The sequence below is a fragment of the Crotalus tigris genome, unplaced genomic scaffold (genome assembly GCF_016545835.1).
Source record: "Crotalus tigris isolate CLP2741 ecotype Arizona unplaced genomic scaffold, ASM1654583v1 scf7180000024437.13266115, whole genome shotgun sequence".
Classification (NCBI taxonomy): Eukaryota; Metazoa; Chordata; class Lepidosauria; order Squamata; family Viperidae; genus Crotalus; species Crotalus tigris.
In genome coordinates, this window is record NW_024100606.1 from 11,217,530 (window position 1) to 11,238,239 (window position 20,710).

General features: G+C 39.2%; 1 protein-coding gene across 6 annotated transcripts in view; it reads left to right on the top strand.

Moving 5' to 3' along the window:
• The window catches only part of RSU1 (Ras suppressor protein 1), a 114,865-nt gene that overhangs the window by 84,104 nt on the left and 10,051 nt on the right, over window positions 1-20,710 (top strand). The window contains exons 9-11 of one of the 6 annotated variants that reach the window (XR_005555219.1): window positions 3,151-3,182; window positions 3,448-3,541; window positions 3,711-3,806. The exons of 3 other annotated variants lie outside the window; for them this stretch is intronic. Coding sequence is in view for 1 of the 3 variants with exons in the window: in XM_039331741.1 (XP_039187675.1) it covers window position 3,151 (1 nt within the window). In the remaining 2 variants the exon portion in view is untranslated. Of the gene's footprint in view, window positions 1-3,150; window positions 3,183-3,447; window positions 3,807-20,710 lie in introns of all 6 variants that reach the window. 2 more of the 6 variants (XR_005555218.1, XM_039331741.1) reach the window with 2 other exon arrangements.

Consider the following 20,710-nt stretch of genomic DNA (forward strand, 5'->3'; position numbering starts at 1 on the left):
CTGCTTCCTATATGAGGGTCCAAGAACCTTAAGTGCAGAAGAGTGCAAGATGTCCCAGAAACATTCCCAGTCCTTCTCAGCATTTGCAGTTCCAGGAATTGATTGTCAAGATCTTTTACTAATGAAGCTACTACGTCGGAGTTTTCCAGTGTACTGACGTTGATCTTTTTCATCACAACTCTGTTTCCCTGTGGACGATTCTTTGACTTGATGTGAATATTTAACTTGGAAATGATGAGTCTATGGTCAGTCCAGCAGTCAGCACTCGGCATAGCCTTAGTTACTCTTACATCTTGTATGTCTTTTCTCTGTACAATGACATAATAAATGAGATGCCAGTGTCTGGAGCGTGGATGCATCCAGGACGTCTTTTTACAAGTGGGTAGGCGAAAGATGGTATTAGTAATGACCAGATCATGAGCAGCACATGTCTTCAATAGCAACAGGCCATTGCTATTACATGTGCCAATTCCATTTTTACCAATAACGCCATCCCAGGTAGAGTGATCGGACCCCACTCTCGCGTTGAAATCACCAAGTAAGATCAGCCTATTGGTGCGCTTCACAGATGAAAGTAAGGCATCAAGATCTTCATAAAACTTGTCCTTTACTTCATCTGGATTTGTCATTGTGGGCACTGATCAGTGTGGCTGATCAGTGTGGCTTATTTTCCACTTAGTAATGGGAGATGCAGTGTCATGAGTCAATCATTCACACCCTTAGGAAGACTGGCAAATTGGTGAACAAGATGGTTCTTAACCGCTAAGCCAACTCCAGACTCACAACGTTGGTCACTGCTATGTCCACACCAAGAATGTATAGCCGCCTGTTTCTGTGAGCTGACCTTCATTGGCTAGATGAGTTTCACACAGGGCCACAATGTCAGTGTTAAATCTTGCAAGCTCTCTGGCTACCAGAGCTATTCTTCTTTCTGGGCGATCTGCTAATGGATTGTCTTGAAGCTTACGTACATTCCATGTAACAATAATAAGTGGTTTCGTCTTAAATTTTGTATTTCGACCGCATGAGATGGGATTTCCTCCAACTGCAGTAGGCTGGGCAGGGTTTGAAAGAAGCAACAATGTTTAGGGCACATTTTCTAGCCCCTTCCTCATACTGTGGAGGTGACCAGTGTGATCCTAAAGAGGGCTGCTCAGTTGCTCAGATAGACGCCGAATCCAGCTGTTGCTTCATCAGCAAGAAGTGACCATTAGACCTGAGCCGCCTGTGTGCAGGTCCGCTTCCACAGCTCCCAGTGATTCCACACCTGCTGCTTCTTCGCTCGCCTATCGCCATGGGACTTTGAGATTTATCAGAGTTAGGGAAAGTCAAGATGTCAAGACTTGCGTGTGGATTAGATTTAAGTGAGGGAGAGGTGCGAATAGTCAGCCTCACTCTCTCTTCCCAGATTCCATCTTATTCCAATGGCAGGACAAAAGTCAAGACAATTGGAGATGGGCTGGGTGCAGTGGTTGACCAGGGCATCTTTCGTGTCTTGCCGTGCTCTCAGCATACCACGTTGCTTGCAAAAACTGCCTTCATGACCGTTGGTTCTATTTTAATAGATTTCATCCGCTCACTCCACCAGAATCTGTCTTCACATGCTTGGGATAGACAAGTCCCTTGCTCACCAAGTGTCGAAGACACAATGGCTACTCTCAACCTGGTTTGGCCAGCCTGTCAAAGCTGTTGCCCGGGGTGTGGCCACTGCGCATGTTACAGCTACTAGGAGCCACAGGTGAGAGCTGAATGTCAGATGGGGACCAAAGGTGTATGAGCTGCCCTAAAAAGGCACGACATGCCCTACACCAGAGGTATTACCCCTCCCTGAACACCCCATACACTCCAAAATTGTATACCTGTGAAGTATCACTCTTCCCTGAAGTTTGTACTATTGTTGAAAAACTTCTTGTATTTGTACCAACATTGCAACTGGAAGTTACTTAAATTTTTGCTGGAAGTTACTTAAATTTTTGCTGGACTTTTTCAAAGTCCACAAGATACTTCAACCTTCTCTCCAAAGCAAATACATCACTATTGATATGCTGGAGAATATTCCTGACAATGTTGTTTGTGCCCACAAAAAATTATCAGGGAGTATCATCAGCTGATCCAATAGAGCTTGTCAGCCTTTCTGTCACATCTCAAATTTCAATAGTTGAATAACAGCATACATACTAAGATAAAAAAATCTGGCCATCAAATAAGAACTTCTATGCTTGCAAAAATGTATTGTACATTAGAACTTTCCTTTTGTAATAGCTATTTTGCAGGCCAGGGACTAGAATCAAGTGTCATGATCTAAGGGAATATGCTGCATTGTGGTCATTTTGTTTCTGATGGTAGCATGTTGCCAGCATCTTTATTCTCATACTTTGTTATTCCCAACCATTCTCATACTCCATTCCATAATCTTTTCTTATAAAACTTACATTTTAGCCCCAAGTTAATTCTCATTGTTCTTCTCATTGTTTCAGTTTCTCTAAATCTTTCCTAAAATATGGTGCCCAGAATTGGATACAGTACTCACAACATGGAGTGAGCATTGCAGAATACAATGATTTGGAAACTACAGTTATATTGATGCAAGCTAAAAATTATTTGTTTTTAGCAGCCACATCCTGCTGATGATTCATAGGCAACTTTGGACTGCAGTTCCAAGATCCTTTTTATATTATTACCAAGTCAATGTTCTCATCTTAAACTTGTGCAGTTTCTGTCATCTGCAAATTTGATAAATTCCCTCTACTTCATGCTAATCTTTCATTAGAATGTTGAATGACATCAGACCTAGGACTGACTTTGTTTGCTGTCTGTCTATCTATTATTTTTACAAATAACTCATATCCAACATACTTCCTCCTCCTATTTTTCCCATAAGAACTGTGTGAAGTGAATTGGATTGATTGAGTGACCAGGCCAAAGCTGGTTTTCATCCCATGACATTCTGTGGATTGAGGTACCATTGATAAACATTGAGTGTAGTTTTCAAGCAAGCTGTGGAATATGCTATCCAGCCCAAGTGACAGTAAGAGTGTCATATCTTTTGCTAAAAGCAAGATAAGTTATATCATTATAATGAAATGATAATGTTAAATAAGTAAACTCAGTGATTACATAGAATTTTGTTTTTATTCTCTGTCTTGACAGATGTGATTTGCCATTGCTTTCCTCTATGTCAGGTATGTCAAACTACTGGCCCACAGGCCGGATGCATCACACCAAAACCTCACCCACCCCATTGCCAGCAATGGGGGAAAGTCCTGATACGTCACGCAATGTCACATGATGTCGCGAGTTTGACATGCATGCCTATGTTGTTTTTATCACTTTTTAGTCTAACCTATATAGACTTCATGCGGATTCCCATTACCATCTTCCATGTTAATACAAACTAGGTCTGAGACTATCAGACTTGTGGTAACTTATGTACTGTTTTTTTCCTAGATGTTGACAGATCAATTATGTAGAACAGAGGTCCTCAAACTTTTGGGGACCAGGGACCGGTTCTGTGGAGAGAGGTTTTTCCACACACCGGAGGGTACATGGTTTTGTTTGCTGCCTACTTCCCGTGGATGGGGGTTTGCTGGTTTGTGCAGCCCGACTGCTGTACTGGTCCATGGACTGGGGGTTGGGGACCCCTGATCTAGAGCTTTAGAGAACTCTAGAGTCACTGACTAATCTAGCTCTCTCTTTCCCTCTTTTTCTAGTTGTGTCTTTTCCTGACTTTTGGGGTGAAAGTAGGGACAGCATTTATCCTATTTCTCTTCACTGGCACTTCACCTGTTTTCCAGATTTACTTAAAGGTGATGAATGGAGATTTGACCCAAAAAACTAAGGCCTTTATCTGACCCTTGAAAAAAGAGCTCATTTTAGGTTAGGAGCTATTGATTGACTACATTTCTGTTAAATTCTAGCTAGAATCCTGATCCTTCATCCAGCAAGACAACTTTTTGGAAATTTATTCAAAGAATGGGATAAGTAAAATTCTCCTTATTGGGACAACAAAGGTTGTTGATTAGTACTAATTTATGCTTTTCAAAAAATATAATTTACTTTTAGACATGATTATCCACATTTTTCCTTATTTAAGCAATTGCTAGTTGTAACCAACAAGGATACTGCTATTATTATTTTGTTCATTTTATTAAAATGAACAAACATTTTATTAAATTAAAAATTTTATTAAATTTTATTAATTTTATTAATATTAAAATTTTATTATTTCATGCTTTCAACAGTGCCACCAAATTCATTCCCTGAATTTCTATGCAGAAGTAGGCATTTTAACCATTTTTTCTATTTCTTCTATTTCTTTGTAACATGTTTTTTTTTTTTTGCTGTATTCATATAATGAGAATCATCCCAATAGGTCTCAGGTATGCTTTTAAATCATATTTGCCTTCCTGTAGTGTGAGCTCAAGTTTATTTTGTTCATGTTCCATACCCTTTGCATTAGTATATTAACCATGAATTTTATGAATCAGAGTAATTTCTGAATTTGTACTGAGAAAATTAATAATTCACAGTAATCCAAATTACTCCTAATATGCACGAATCCTTTTGTGAAGTTCTTTGGGGTCTCTAACTCTATTTCACACCGCACTCTTTTGGAAAAATGTGTTATGCTGTAACCAAGCAATTTTTTTGATGAAGAACGATCCATCTTATCCTACCAACCATCACCCAATTAAGAAAGCCCTTAGATCTAGAATCTATAAAGATCAGTTCATATATCACACTATGCCATATCTTATTGAATTTGCCACAGTGGGTTGATCCAAGCAATAAATATGTTTTACAAATTATAATCGCTTACAATCATACAGCATATTAAGCCCAAAACAAGGAAGCTATATTTTATCTTAGTACAGTATAGACGTTATGGGATTGTGCAAAGCCAGACTGGAACTTTATTTGTAAAACATATGTCTTCTGCCAGATGAATCAAGAGTTTGGTCAAAAGAAAGTTAAATGATTGGGTCCAGGTTATCTGAGCAACTGTCATACCCCACTGGAATTGGCCCACCCCACCTGTTCCAGCAGAATGGACCAGTACTCATCAACCTAGAATTTTGGTTGATGGGTGCAAGAGAAGTGCCTTTTCTACCTTTTGGAACATCTTATTGTTGAAAGTGAGGTCTGCTCCAAACCTTCTGGCCTGAGAGGCCTTAAGACCTCACTCTGCTGGTTGGCATTTGGCCCCAAGGTCAGCAATTTAGACTGGAAGTGATTGGTGTAGTGTCAGGGAAGGTGCCGCTTCCTTTCCATTTTAGCCTATGTTTTTTTTTAGTATATATTTAATCTTCTGTAATTATAATTGTTTTTATATTTATAATTGTTTTATATTGCTATTTTTATTACTGTCTAAGCCAGACATGTCAAACACAAGGCCCGGGGGCCAGATGCAGCCCGCAAAATGGTTTCATGTGGCCCGCAAAGCCATCCTGGAAACAGTGAGGGAATGGCCCCCACTGCCTTGGCCCTGGCCCAGGCCAGCCGGGAGCCAATGTACAATTTTGTGGTGGCCATCTATGCTGAAACACATTCAGTCTTACCTCTACAAGGCTGTCTAGAAACAGCGAGGAACCAGCCCCTGCTGCGTCGGCTCCGCCCCCTGGGTCATGCTGGGGAGGTGTCACTCTTTGTGAGGAATGAAGAAATGGACCATGTCTTGGTGCTTGCCCTGGTCCCACCCCCTTCTGCCAGAGACCCTCTGATCTGTCCAGGCCCCCACAGGCACCCTTGACGCGAACGATGTAGAGCTGGCCATGCCCACCCAGTAGTCCGCACCCACCCTGGCCACACACACCCGTCCCCCCGAGATCAACCGCAATGTTTATGCAGCCCTCAATGAAATTGAGTTTGACACCCCTGTTCTAAGCTATCCAGAGTTCCTTTGGAGAGCAAGAGAAGTGGCATATTAGATAAATAAATAGATGATTGATAGATAGATAGACCTAGTATGTCTGAATTGTGGGTGTTAGAAACAATAGCACAATTAATTCAGCTCTAAGACATTGCACTTTTCTCTTCAATAAAAAAGCTTGATTTTGGATGAAACATTGACTGCAGAATATTGTATGGGTGTAGTATAATGTAATGTATTGTAAATTCTTCTGAAATTAATAGAAGTTAACCTTCTTAGTTTTCATGAAATCTGCAAAAGAGGTTTTCAGAAGGGGAAGGAAAATAACACAATCAATTCAAGTAATCTTCAGAGTATTCCTCAGAGCAGAAACATCTATTTATCAACCCATTAAATAGGCTAATGGTGCTACTATTAACCTAGGTTGGATTACTTTTGACTAGTTTAAGAACATTCACCAAAGTTCATTTTAGGGATAGCAAGGTTAAGCATGTTAACCTTGTAGGTAGTGGTATCAATTCTATTTAATCATCTTCTGCAGCATTTATTCACAGGTTATTATTATAAATGCTTGAACTTGAAGACAGACTAATGCTATCATAGAAGATGGATGGAGGGCAGCAACAGCATTCTTAAATATCCGCTGTTGCTTTCCTGTTATTATTATTGTTTCACTAAAAATATCAAAATGGTCACCCTATCTTCTCTGTACTTGGGAATATTAAAAAGAGTGTCCATTTTGCTTTGAGGCTCTGCTGGATTATTCTTTGAAGACCTATTGCTTTGATTTTTGTTCTGGGATATATATATGTGAAAACTGTTCCCTGAAATCTGCTGTTATGCTTTCACTACTTTGCCTGCATATTTACAACTCCAGTCTTTTGGTTTATGAGTATCAAAAGCCAACTGTCACTATTTGCTGTAAATAGAAGCACTTAATAATTTTCTGTTCTGCCACATTTGTCAGCTTTGAATATTCTGCCAGTTGAAAATATAAATAGCAGCACAACTCAGCAACATTGACACTAGAAATTTATTTGGTCACTGTGGGAAGTATCTACGGTATCTGGAAAGTATCAGATACATACTTGACAAATGAGCAATTTACAGGTGTTCTTTCCTTCCCATACACACTATTTTACTGCTTTAGTTTAGTGGCAAGAAAAATAAGTAATATATAGCTTCATGCTGCATAAAATCTGTGACCATTCAGTCAAGTTTCTCATGAAGTGTTACGTGCAATCATATGCAAAGATGTCATGGTTGCTGTTTTTAAACTGCACCCAATTAGATTGACCCAGACTCAAGAAATGCACAAAATCACTGGACTCTGCATAAGTGGTTTCTCTATAAGGGTTGGAGAGAGGTTTGATTTTGTAAAAACAAGCATAAAAATGATATATGACTGCTTCCTATATTGTGTTGATATCTCTAATGCTATTACTGTGATAATTACTGTTATAATATATTATTACTCTTCATTTACTTTTCAGTGATTATATTATACACTTTTACAAGTCAATTATTATTATTTTATTACTATTATTTATTGCTCTTACAATTTCCTATATACTCGACTCTGTGCTAAAAATTAGTACATATCAAAGTTTCCTTCTTAAACCTGTCTTAAGTCTGCTCTCTGAGATTTCTTCTTTTGTTTTTGATTAATAGTCAGCATGTAGACTTCTTCCACCTTCTTTGCATCATGCTTTTATCTTGCTGTGCTACTATACTTCATTTGGACCATCCACTCCTTCTGAAGGGAAAAAAAAAAACACCTTCTTTCATTTGGTTGCTGAACTGTTGCGGATGGCTGCCAAGCTCCAAAACTTCTCCCAAGCTGTGTCAGGTTGCAGTCTTAAAGGCAACTCTGCAAGTGTGACATTAATGGGCTCAAATGGGAGGCAAAGAAGGCACCACACTCAATTCTGCTAGGCAGCCTGCTTTTCCACGCAAGATTCACTCACTTACGAATAATTCTTCCTCCCCACAATGGAGGTGTATAGCTATGTCATACACATTGGCTGGCGCTGGAATTTTTTTTTGTGTGTATATGTTCTGTGTAATTCTTAATTTTCATTGCTAAGAGGAGTAGGAAACCCTACTGGAAATATCCAGTATCATGACCCACTGGATATTATGATGTGAGCATGAACTTGGCCACTATAAGAAAACCGTTAAGTTTCAGATTTTTTTATAGATCTTTACTTTAAGGAACATAATAATACTTTTGGATTTGTAGATATTAAATAGTTAATTATTTCATTTGTCAGAGATAATATAATTATCCCAACACTTTAGCTTGGTGAACATGATAAAAATATAGGAAGACCTGCAGGCAACACTAACAAATTTGCATTTAATAAATAACTAAGCATATGTGGTGTTAGGTACCACTGATGCTATTCTTCTGCTTTTTTTGTAAATTGCATTTAATGTTTATTTGAAAGCTCTTCTGGCTTCAGTGAGTATGACAAAAACTTGGCTCAGACTTAACATTTAAATAAGAGCAAGAATCTTTTTCAGCCCAAAAATTTTTCACCCCCAAGTAGGCAGAAATTGTAGATGTTTGGGCAAGCTATTAAAAACAACAACAACTAGGTGTATGAATCTCATTGGAAATATAATATGCCTATTTTTCTTACTTAGGTTAAAAAACCGTGGAAAGTTGTACCACTCAATTTCATATAAACCAATGTTGCCAGATTATATTGCTTTCTTTTCATGATATAAAAAAAATCAGATGTTTTTCAAACTAAGGTCAGAACAATCAACCTTCCCTTAGTGGGTTCTGTTAAAGCACTGCTGGTGTACCAAAGCCACTATGGTCAAGCAATACCATTTATTATCAGGGAGCTGCTTTGCAGAATTGCTTTGAAAGGATTGAGACATGGCATGGGATTGGGGTATTTGATGGACTACCTCACTCCAATCACATCCCTTGTCCCATATGGTTCAGCAGGATAAAAACATTTAGTCCCATATAGTAGTAATAGTAGTAGTAGCAGCAGCAGCAGCAGCAGCAGCAGCAGCAGTAGTAGTAGTAGTTGGAATACAGTTGGAAGGACCTTGGAGGTCTTCTACTCCAACCCCCTGCTCAGCCAAGAAACCCTACACCATTTCTGACAAATGGCTGTCCAGTCTCTTCTTAAAAATTTCCAGTGTTGGAGCATTCATGAGGCAGGTTGTTCCACTGGTTAATTGTTCTAACTGTCAGGAAAATTCTCCTTAGTTCTAGGTTGCTTCTCTCCTTAATTAATTTCCATCCATTGCTTCTTGTCCTACCTTCAGCTGCTTTGGAGAATAGCTGGACTCCCTATTCTTTGTGGCAACTCCTGAGATATTGGAAGACTGCTATCATGTCATCCCTAGTCCTCATCTTCATTAAACTAGACATACCGAATTCCAGCAATTGTTCCTTATATGTTTTAACCTCCAGTCCCCTTTGTTGCTCTTCTTTGTACTCTTTCTAGAGTCTCAAATTTTTTTTTACATCGTGGTGACCAAAACTGGATGCAGTATTCCAAGAAGTATGGCCTTACCAAGGCATTGTAAAGTGGTATTAACACTTCAGGTGATCTTGATTCTATCCTTCTGTTAATGCAGCGTAGCACTGAGTTGCTTTTTTGGCAGCTGCAGCACACTTCTGGTTCATATATAAGTGATTGTCCACTGGGACTCCAAGGTCCCTCTCACTACTGTTGAGCAAGGTATTACCTATACTGTACTTGCGCATTTGGTTTTTCTTGCCTAAATGTAGAATTTTACTTTTTTCACCATTGAATTTCATTTTGTTAGATAGTGCTCAATGTTCAGGTCTGTCAAGATCTTTCTGTATCTTAAGCGTATCTTCTGGAGTGTTGGCTATTCCTGCCTGCTTAGTGTCGTCTACAAATTTGATGAGTTCCCCATCTATCCCCTCATCCAGATCATTGATGAAGATGTTGAAGAGCACTGGGCCCAGAACAGACTACACACTTCCCTCCAAGTAGATGCAATTCCATTGAGGACCACATGCTGAGTACGGCCAGTCAGCTAGCTATGAATCCATCTTGTGGTGATGCTGTCTAACCCACATTTTCCTACCTTATCAAGTAGTAGGTTGTGGTCTACTTTATCAAATGCTTTACTGAAGTCCAAGTAAATTATATCCACAGCATTCCTCTGGCCCATTAATTTTGTCACCTGGTCAAAGAATGCAATAAGAGTTGTCTGGCATGATCTGTTTTTGACAAACCCATGTTGGCTTTTGGTAATGACTTTGTTTGCCTCTAGGTGTTCACTGATTTGTTGCTTGATTATCTTTTCCATAATCTTCCCAGGTATTGAGATCAGGCTGATAGGTCTGTAGTTTCCTGGATCCATTTTCTGACATGGCCCAAGAGGAGAGCTTTTTCTTCCACAATGCCTGCCCTTTGGAATATCGCCTAACCCATCCCAGACATTAGCTTTGCCATCTGTTCTTGGGATCCAATAATGTTGGTGGTGAAATTGCCAAAAACTGGTACTTTTAGGAAAATTAATAGTTCTATCCTGCAGATGGGACCATTTTTTTTGTTATAGTTTTACCAGTTTTATTGCTATTAATCCATTTAATGATTTTGTGGTTGTTTTTGTATTGTTTTTGTATTTTTATCTTTGTACACCCTCATGATGGCAATGAAATGGATAGGCATATATAACTGATTAATTGAGACAACATTTAATTTATATAGCACCCACTAAAAAAAAGTAGAAGCATAAAAATCATTAGTCCAACCCCATACTCCCCTCCCCTGCTTAATACACAAATCTACACCTCTCCATACCTCGTTATCCCATAGGATGCATGTGCACCCTATATGTATAAACTTCTTGTTCACTTGAACTCCAGAGCAGCAGTCCCCAATCCTTTTGGCACCAGGGATCAATTTCGTGGAAAACTATTTTTCCACACACTTTCAAAGTGTTAGTTTTGCTCATTCACCGCTCAACTGGATTTGTGGTAGACATTTTTTTCTACAGATCGGGGGGGGGGGATATGTTTTTGGTTTCACTTGCTTGCCCGCCACTTAAACCATTTTGTGGAAGAAAGTTTTTCCATGGGCCAGGGAAGGGGATGGTTTTGGTTTTAATTTTGCTCACTCACTGCTCACTTCCAGCTGTGTAGCCCACTTCTTATCAGGCTTTGGACCAATATGATCCATGGACTGAGGGATGGAGACCCCTGCTCTAGAGGTCCAAAACCCAAACTCTCTTTCTCCATATATCTCTAACGCAGCAAAACATCTCTGTGGGCCATACTGTATTCCTTCACTAATAGTCTAACAATAAACTTAAATTAACATGGAAAGCAGCTTTCTATATTTCATTGCTTCTGAATAAGTTGTGTGTCTTACTCCATCCAAGCTTGGAAATAATTTGTTTTTAGCAGTGGAAGATTTTGCCAACTTCCTGGAAGCAGTTTTATAGCATTACAGACATTCAGTGTAAAATCTCATTGTAGTGGACATGGTTGGTGCTAAACTTCTTTGGGTGAGGTTGATAGAGAGACAGAATGGCATACTTCAAAATTATAGCTGGCAAATATTATTGCTTTAATTCATGCTGAAATAAAACGTGGCCTGATATAACAGGGATGTCAGTGTGAACTACAGTTCAGCAATAAATATTTGAGCATTGACAGAAAGATAAACTAAGAAAAAAAGCAGTGCCAAGTCAACAGTGTTGTCACAAACTTTGCAGAATAAAGTTGTTTGATTCCTTCCCTGGTGATTTGGCTGCAGATGAAAATGTCTTCAGGATTAAGATTTCATGCTTGAGTTTCTATGCCCTCTGATCATCCATCAGCAAATGGATGCATCAAAAATCATTTTCTTTCTTTCTTTTATGATTAGTTAGATATGCTGGCAGAAATATGAGAAGCATTTGCTATTCCTATACACTTACGTGCATAGATTTTCTTTGAATGCATAAGCGAACATTTCTTTTACCTTAATATACTGCAGCTTCAATTTGTATAACTAATCAATAACATTACAAAAACTAATGAGGATATCAGGATTAAACTATAACCAATGATTCTTAAAGCATTTAACCAAGGGAATTAGATGTAATACTTTTTAGTAACTATGTAAATAATATATCCTTGTAAGGAATGACAACTTGTTGTGGCTAATTACAATTTTTAAAATATTGCATTAATTACATATTTACAATTTGTAGAATTTGCACTTATAATTTCTGTTATGTACTTAACTGAATTGTCCTATGAGGTCAAAATGTTTTTTGTAGTTATCTTGAGGAGTATACAAATAGTCCTTGATATATGACTACTTGCTTAGTGACCGTTTAAAGTTACAATAGATCTCTCCAGGGATTCCAAAGTTACGATTACCACCCTCTTCTCTGCATAGTTTACATGACTATAATTTATGTGGTCAGCAACTAGCTTTCACTGATGGCTGTTTGCAATATCCTACAATCATATGATCATGTTTTGCAATATTTTTGGCAAAAGAAATGGCATTTCGTTCTGATTTTCAACAAACCTAACCATTGGTTTGCTTAATGACCTCCATGATTGCTTTATGATCATGGCATTTGCATAACAATCACCTTTTAAAAGGTCATAAAATCAGGTGATCACTTTTATGACTGTTACAATTTATTACTGTAATGGGCAGATTCTATCTTGTTTGAAGTCAAGGACTGCTTGCAGAGATATCCTAAAATAGATTTTTAATCTAAATGAATTGGGCTACAATATGCATTCTCTTATTCCTAACTGGTAGACAAATAGTTTTTTCCCTGGTGTTTATAATTCAAAAGAACTGGAAATCATGAAAGCTATTCTAGAGGCACATCAAAAAAGGAAGAGATTTTGGATTTTCTCACATTCTGTGTTTTGTCTGAACAAAAAAACACAAAGTGTTAATCCAGTTATATCCTCTCCAATTTTCACAATCTAGTCCAAACTCAATTTCACTGAGGTTTGCATCAGCATTTTGGTTGCCCTGGGGGGGGCAGGTGGGTGTGGCCAGAATGGGTGCAGCCTATTGGGTGGCCATGGATGGAGTGGGTGTGGCCTACTGGGTGGGTGTGGCCAGTTCTACATCATTCATGTCAAGAGTGCCTATGGGAGCCTGGGCAGGAGTGGGACAGATCTGAGGGTCTCTGGCAGAAGGGGGTGGGACTGGGGCAAATGCCAAGGCATGTTCCACCGGGGCAATTGCCAAAATGGCCGCCACAAAATTGTACATTTGGCTCCCGGCTGGCCTGGGCCAGGGCCAAGGCAGCGGGGGCCGTTCCCTCACTGTTTCCAGGATGGCTTCGCAGGCCACATGAAACCACTTTGCGGGCTGCATCCAGCCCCTGGGCCTTGTGTTTGACATGTCTGATCTAGTCCATTATGATGCAGATAGTTAGAAGTAGACAAGAACTGTGATTTGTATTCTTACATTTACATCTATATATATCAGTGTTACAGAAGTGCATTTCTGACCTAAAATTTTAACTTATAAAAAAATTTGAGCAGTTAAAATGTAAAGAAAGAAATTAATCCTTAATACTCTTATATGTATTTCTCCTTGCTTAAATAAAAACAGTCTCACTATATTAGACATTCTTTGAAGGCTCGAAAATGGGACATGTACCCTATATGACTCATCTGTTGCATTGGATTAAATAACTTTTGAATGCTTCCAGAATGGTTTGCTTCCTTTGTTTATTCAATCTCAGTACAAACACCAAAGTAATTATTCTCTTAACAGCAGTCAAGGATTTCCTTTCATCATGGGTCATTGTTATTTAGTTTAATGGCCATTTTATTTCATATATTTATTCATTAGATTTCTACCTGCCATTTATCATGTACAATACAATGAAAATACAATGAACCATGTGTTATATAACTATAAAAATTAATTATGGCCCATCTTACACATAAATGTTTGAAACTGTCTAAAATAACCTGTTTTTTAATAACTTGCTAAAGTACAACAGTGGAGATGAGATAAGCAAATTTTGATAGGAAGGCTGCTTTGGAGTACAGAGATATCAATAGGAAAAAAAGCACTTAAATGTTTGTCTTCCCATTAGTTCAGGTGATTCTCTCAAGCATCCAAAGTAGTATAGGCTGAAATTGATTGGAGAAAGTGGTCCTGCAGATACTAAACCACCCATAGTCAGTTAGATGAGTTGGATGTGTACAAATTTGATAAATAAATATATAAATTCTAAAAAGCAACTGCAACCTATATGTATAATTTGGCATTACTACGGATAACCCTTGACTTACCATCATAATGGAGCCTGTCCATTATGATTGTAAGTTGTGATGGTCATAAAATGGGTCACTCATATAGGTGACCCAATTTTATAACCTTGGAGGGGTTATTAACTGAAAGCTGTGGTTGTAAAGCAACCCACCATGGTCATTAAGCAAACCAGTTGTTTGCTATGGGACTGGCTTTGCTGAAAACTGGAAATAAATGCCAGCTTTCAACAAAAAAGTCATAAAACATAGTTACATGACTGTAGGATGCTGCAAACAGTCATAAATATAGATCAGTTGCTGAGCTCCTGAAATGCAGCCATATGATTGCAGGGGGACATCATAACTTCAGAATACGATTGTAAGTATCCCAGGGAGGTCCATCATGACTTTGAATGATCTTTAAGCAACCGGTCATAAGTTGAGAACTACTTATATAGCGCTGTATAGAGAATTGGGGGAAAGCTGATATTTCATATCTCTTGAATGTAACAGATGAGCACCTCAAGTTAATAAAAATGCCTGGATGCATTCTGATGCAGACTGTGATATTTTCCTGTAATCTATATTTTGTACGTAATTAGTGAATAACCAGTAAGTGAATGGAGACTAGAGTTTATTGCTGGAAGGCGTGGAAGGCTATTATAAGGGACTTCATGATATGCTGTTAAAAATTTAAAAAAGCAAAGGCAGCATATATTTTGCAAATACAGAATTCTACAATGGAGGAACTGAACAGACTCCCTTCTCTTCTTGTGATTCAAGAGGACACAACCTGGAAGCACTGGAACTTGGGAAGAATTTCTGTTGCTGGGACCCAACCCAAGGAGTTTAGTCCTGCAGCAGAATTTCAGGGTCCTCTTGTTTTAATATCATTACATTTCATTATCTTCTCATTTGATTGAGTGGCCCATAGGGATAAAATCATTCCTAAAAACTAAATACCAGAGGGTGAATGACAGTGTCCCATCTGGCACTCTGTGCTTCTTTAGTGTATGGTTATTTTGAAGGTGTTATAACAAAGAACTAATTAGCTTGAAGATTAGTCTTCAATGCCACTTCAAAATATAAGAAACGAAGGGGAGGGAAATCTAATAAAAAATAATGGAGAGGTATCCCAAAGGTGCTTTTTCAGGAGGCAACTAGACTTCCTTGTTTTTCTTTGAAGATGTTTCATTTCTTATCCAAGAAGCTTCTTCAGCTCTAACTGGAGGGTGGGGAGCTGAAGAAGCTTCTTGGATGAGAAACGAAACGTGTTCAAAGAAAAGCAAGAAAGTCTAGTTGCCTCCTGAAAAAGCATCTTCGGGATAGCTTTGACCTGGATGACTGAGAATCTCCATAAGTGTGTGTGTGTGTGTGTGTGTGTGTGTGTGTGTGTGTGAGAGAGAGAGAGAGAGAGAGAGAGAGAGAGAGAGAGAGAGAGACTTAACTGATCTGTATTCATTACAGTAACAGTTTTACTGTAAAGATTGTTGGCTGGGGTAGAGTGAAGGTCTCACCAACATAGACTTTCAATCCACCTTTCTTTAATAACTATGAAAAATTGCTGATGCCTTCTCTGATACCTATATTGCACTGTAATTAATATTGTATTGCTTTGTTTTGAAAGCCACCCCCACTCATATTACTTTTACAAAATCTTATACTATTGGAGGGGAACCCTCCAATGCTCACATTAGCTAATAATGGAGATACATGCTAATTAGGAAAATCTGTCAATAACTTCCATTATAATCTTCAGCTTTTACAAAAAATTCAGTATATGAATTGAAAAACAATAGTGTGGCAAGCAAATTAAAATGTTGATTTAAGATTGGAAAGGAAAATTATCAAGGGATTGGAACCTGACTCTAATTTCACTTTACTATCTTCTTTTTAGCCTGATAAAGTTAACTTATATTTTGAGTGGGAGCTTTCTGTGACGGCGGCGGCGATGGCGGCTGTTTTCAGCCGTCCGCCCTGGAATGTGTCAAAGCCAGCTGAGACAGCGAGCAACAGCCGTCTCGCGGCTTGGAATCTCTCTCCCTGGGCGAAGGGGAGGAGATGAGTTTCCCTCGGATAGTGGCAGGGCTCCCCGAGAGACCCCAAAGTTTTTTTTTCTTTGGAGGTCGGAGGGTGAGAGCTGGAGTCTGAGGCGTTCTCCACATTCCAGGATGCCTTTGCTCTAATTTTTTTTGGGGGGGGCAAAGCTAGACGCTGCTTACACATCTGCTTTCAAAATGAACTTGTGAGTAAAATTTAAAGCAGACAGAGCTGACCAGGGAGATTATATCTGTGATTATTTTGAGACTTTAACTCTGGAAAAGATTTCATCTTCTCTCTTTTCTTATTTGAGAGGGGTGAAAAATTGCGCTGAGATGTTGTTTTTAAGAGTGAAAGGACCGGAACTTTACTTTGAAACTATGTAACAGCCTTTTTTTCTTTTTTTTTATTTACACAAGGGGCTTTTGTTTTTGTTTTTTTCCCTCCTTTTGTCTTCTTTTTTCTCTCTCTCTCTTTGTTAAAGGTTTTATAAGTTTTTAAGAGTTTTTTTTTTCCCAAGATGGCTTCAAAGCATTTTGGAGCTTTTGTTTCTAAAGCCTCAATCTCCTCTTCGGTAATGCAGACAGCTCAGCAAGTTGAGTCTAAATTTCCACCACTTTTCTCAGTTTTACCAGCAGTTTTACCTAAAGACTTACAGGACGCTTTGGAAGATAGTGTACGACGGATTGAAAAAGAGATAAGTGAAATTATTGAAAATAAATTTAGGAAATTGAGAGAAGATATAGCGTCTGTGCTTCAGAAGTTTGCTGATCACATAGATCATTTGGATCAGCGTATTGATGTTGCTGTAGAAAATTCTGAAAAATTGGAAGATAAAATAGAAAATAAGGTGGAAATAATTCAGGATGAAATTACTATGTTACAATACAGAAGTATGGAATTTGCTTTAAGAATAAGAGGAATGCAGAAAAATAATCAAAAAGATTTGAGACAAGTGGTTGCAAAGGATATAGCTCTTATTTTGGAATCCGAGCCTGAAGAAATATTGAGAGAGACAGAAAAAGTTTTTAGGTTAATTCAAGGGTTGCAAGACAGAGGAATCTGCCACGAGATGTGGTTATTTATTTTTTTAGTAGATCACTTCGTAATAAAATTTTACAAGCCTTTTACAAGCAGAGATTTCAAATTGCAGCCCAGGATGTTATACTTCTGAAAGAACTACCTTCAAGAATTCTTAAAGTAAGAAAGCATTTTGCTTTTTTGGCTGATGAGCTTAAGAGGCGACAGATTCGTTTCAGATGGGAGATACCGGCTGGAATGGTGGTGAATTATGCAGGGACATAATTTATGTCCCTTTATGGATTACTGCCTTGTCGTGGTGAAGGGGTTTGCGTAACTCAATGAAGCTATAAGCTATGCCGTGCAGGGCCACCCAAGACGGACAGGTTATAGCAGAGAGTTCTGACAAAATGTGATCCACTGGAGAAGGAAATGGCAAACCACTCCAGTATCTTTGCCATGAAAACCCCATGGACAGTACTAAAAGGAAAAAAGATATGACGCTGGAAGATGAGCCCCTCAGGTCGGAAGGTGTCCAATATGCTACTGGGGAAGAGCAGAGGGCTAGTACTAGTAGCGCCAGAAAGAATGAAGCGACTGGGCCAAAGCCGAAAGGACGCTCAGCTGTGGATATATCTGGTGGTGAAAGGAAAGTCCGATGCTGTAAAGATTTTTTCTCCATAGGAACCTGGAATGTAAGATCCATGAATCAAGGCAAGCTAGACGTAGTCAAAAAAGAGATGACAAGACTGAACATCGACATCTTAGGAATCAGCGAACTAAAATGGATAGGAATGGGTGAATTTAACTCAGATGACCATCAGGTATACTACTGTGGGCAAGAATCCCTCAGAAGAAATGGAGTAGCCTTCATAGTCAATAAAAGAATAGGAAAAGCAATACTGGGATACAATCCCCAAAATGACAGAATGATCTCAATTCGAATCCAAGGCAAACCATTCAATATCACAGTAGTCCAAATCTATGCCCCAACCACTGGTGCTGAAGAGGATGAAATTGACCGGTTCTATGAAGCCCTACAGCACCTTATAGAATTAACACCAAAAAATGATGTCCTTATCATCATGGGGGATTGGAATGCTAAGGTAGGAAGCCAAAAGATAACCGGAATAACAGGCAAGTTTGGCCTTGGAGTACAAAATGAAGCAGGGCACAGGCTAATAGAATTTTGTCAAGAGAATACGATGGTCATAACAAACACTCTTTTCCAACAACCCAAGAGACGGCTCTACACATGGACATCACCAGACGGTCAACATAGAAATCAGATTGACTATGTGCTCTGCAGCCAAAGATGGAGAAGCTCTATACAGTCAGTAAAAACAAGACCAGGAGCTGACTGTGGCTCAGATCATGAGCTTCTCGTTGCAAAATTTAGGCTTAAATTGAAAAAAGTAGGGAAAAGCACTAGGCCACTCAGGTATGAACTAAATCATATTCCTGATGAATATACAGTAGAGGTGACAAATAGATTTAAGGAATTAGATCTGATAGACAGAGTGCCTGAAGAACTATGGATGGAAGTTCGCAACATTGTACAAGAGATAGCAACTAAAACCATCCCAAAGAAAAAGAAATGCAAGAAAGCAAAATGGCTGTCTGAGGAAGCTTTGCAAATAGCTGAGGAAAGAAGGGAAGCGAAAGGCAAAGGAGAAAGAGAAAGATACACCCAATTGAATGCAGAATTCCAGAGAATAGCTAGAAGAGATAAGAATACCTTCTTAAATGAACAGTGCAAAGAAATAGAAGAAAACAACAGAATAGGGAGGACCAGAGATCTCTTCAAGAAAATTGGAGATATGAAGGGAACGTTTCATGCAAAGATGGGCATGATAAAGGACCAAAATGGCAGAGACCTAACAGAGGCAGAAGAGATTAAGAAGAGATGGCAAAACTACACAGAAGAACTATACAAGAATGAGCTTAACATCCCAGATAACCACAATGAGATGGTCACTGACCTCGAACCAGACATCCTAGAATGTGAAGTGAAATGGGCCTTAGAAAATCTGAGCAACAACAAAGCTAGTGGAGGTGACAGTATTCCAGCTGAGCTATTCAAAATCTTAAAAGACGATGCAGTAAAAGTGCTACACTCAATTTGCCAGCAAATTTGGAAAACTCAACAGTGGCCACAGGATTGGAAAAGGTCAGTTTACATTCCAATTCCAAAGAAAGGCAATGCCAAAGAATGTTCAAACTATCGCACCATTGCACTCATTTCACATGCTAGTAAAGTTATGCTTAAAATCCTACAAGCTAGACTCCAGCAGTATGTGGATCGAGAACTACCAGAAGTACAGGCAGGATTTCGAAGAGGCAGAGGAACTAGAGATCAAATTGCCAACATACGCTGGATCATGGAGAAAGCTAGGGAGTTCCAGAAAAACATCTACTTCTGCTTCATTGACTATGCAAAAGCCTTTGATTGTGTGGATCACAACAAATTGTGGCAAGTTCTTAAAGAGATGGGAGTACCAGACCATCTCATTTGTCTCTTGAGAAACCTATATGCGGGTCAAGAAGCAACAGTGAGAACCGAACACGGAACCACTGATTGGTTCAAAATTGGAAAAGGAGTCCGGCAAGGCTGTATACTGTCACCCTGCCTATTTAACTTATATGCAGAGCACATCATGAGAAAGGCAGGGCTAGATGAATCAAAAGTTGGAATTAAGATTGCCGGGAGAAATATCAACAACCTAAGATATGCAGATGATACCACTCTAATGGCAGAAAGTGAAGAGGAACTAAAGAGCCTCTTGATGCGGGTGAAGAAGGAGAGTGCAAAAGTTGGCTTGAAACTCAACATTAAGAAAACCAAAATCATGGCATCCGGCCCTCTCAATTCCTGGCAAATAGATGGGGAAGAAATGGAGGTAGTGACAGATTTTATTTTTCTGGGCTCCAAGATCACCTCAGATGGGGACTGCAGCCAAGAAATTAAAAGACGCTTGCTCCTGGGGAGGAAAGCTATGGCAAATCTAGACAGCATACTAAAAAGCAGAGACATCACCCTGCCAACAAAAGTGCGTATAGTCCAGGCCATGGTTTTCCCAGTTGCAATGTATGGCTGTGAAAGTTGGACCATAAGAAAGGCTGAGCAAAAGAATTGAGGCCTTTGAACTATGGTGCTGGAGAAGACTCCTGCGAGTCCCTTGGACTGCAAGGCGTTCAAACCGGTCAGTCCTAGAAGAGATCAACCCCAACTGCTCTTTAGAAGGCCAGATCCTGAAGTTGAAACTCAAGTACTTTGGCCACCTAATGAGAAGGAAGGATTCACTGGAGAAGAGCCTAATGCTGGGAAAGATTGAGGGCAATAGAAGAAGGGGACGACAGAGAATGAGATGGCTGGATGGAGTCACTGAAGCAGTAGGTGTGAATTTAAATGGACTCCAGAAGATGGTAGAGGACAGGAAGACCTGGAGGAACATTGTCCATGGGGTCGCGACGGGTCGGACACGACTTCGCAATTAACAACAACAACATGCTACAGACTTGATACAATTTTGAAAGCGAAGATT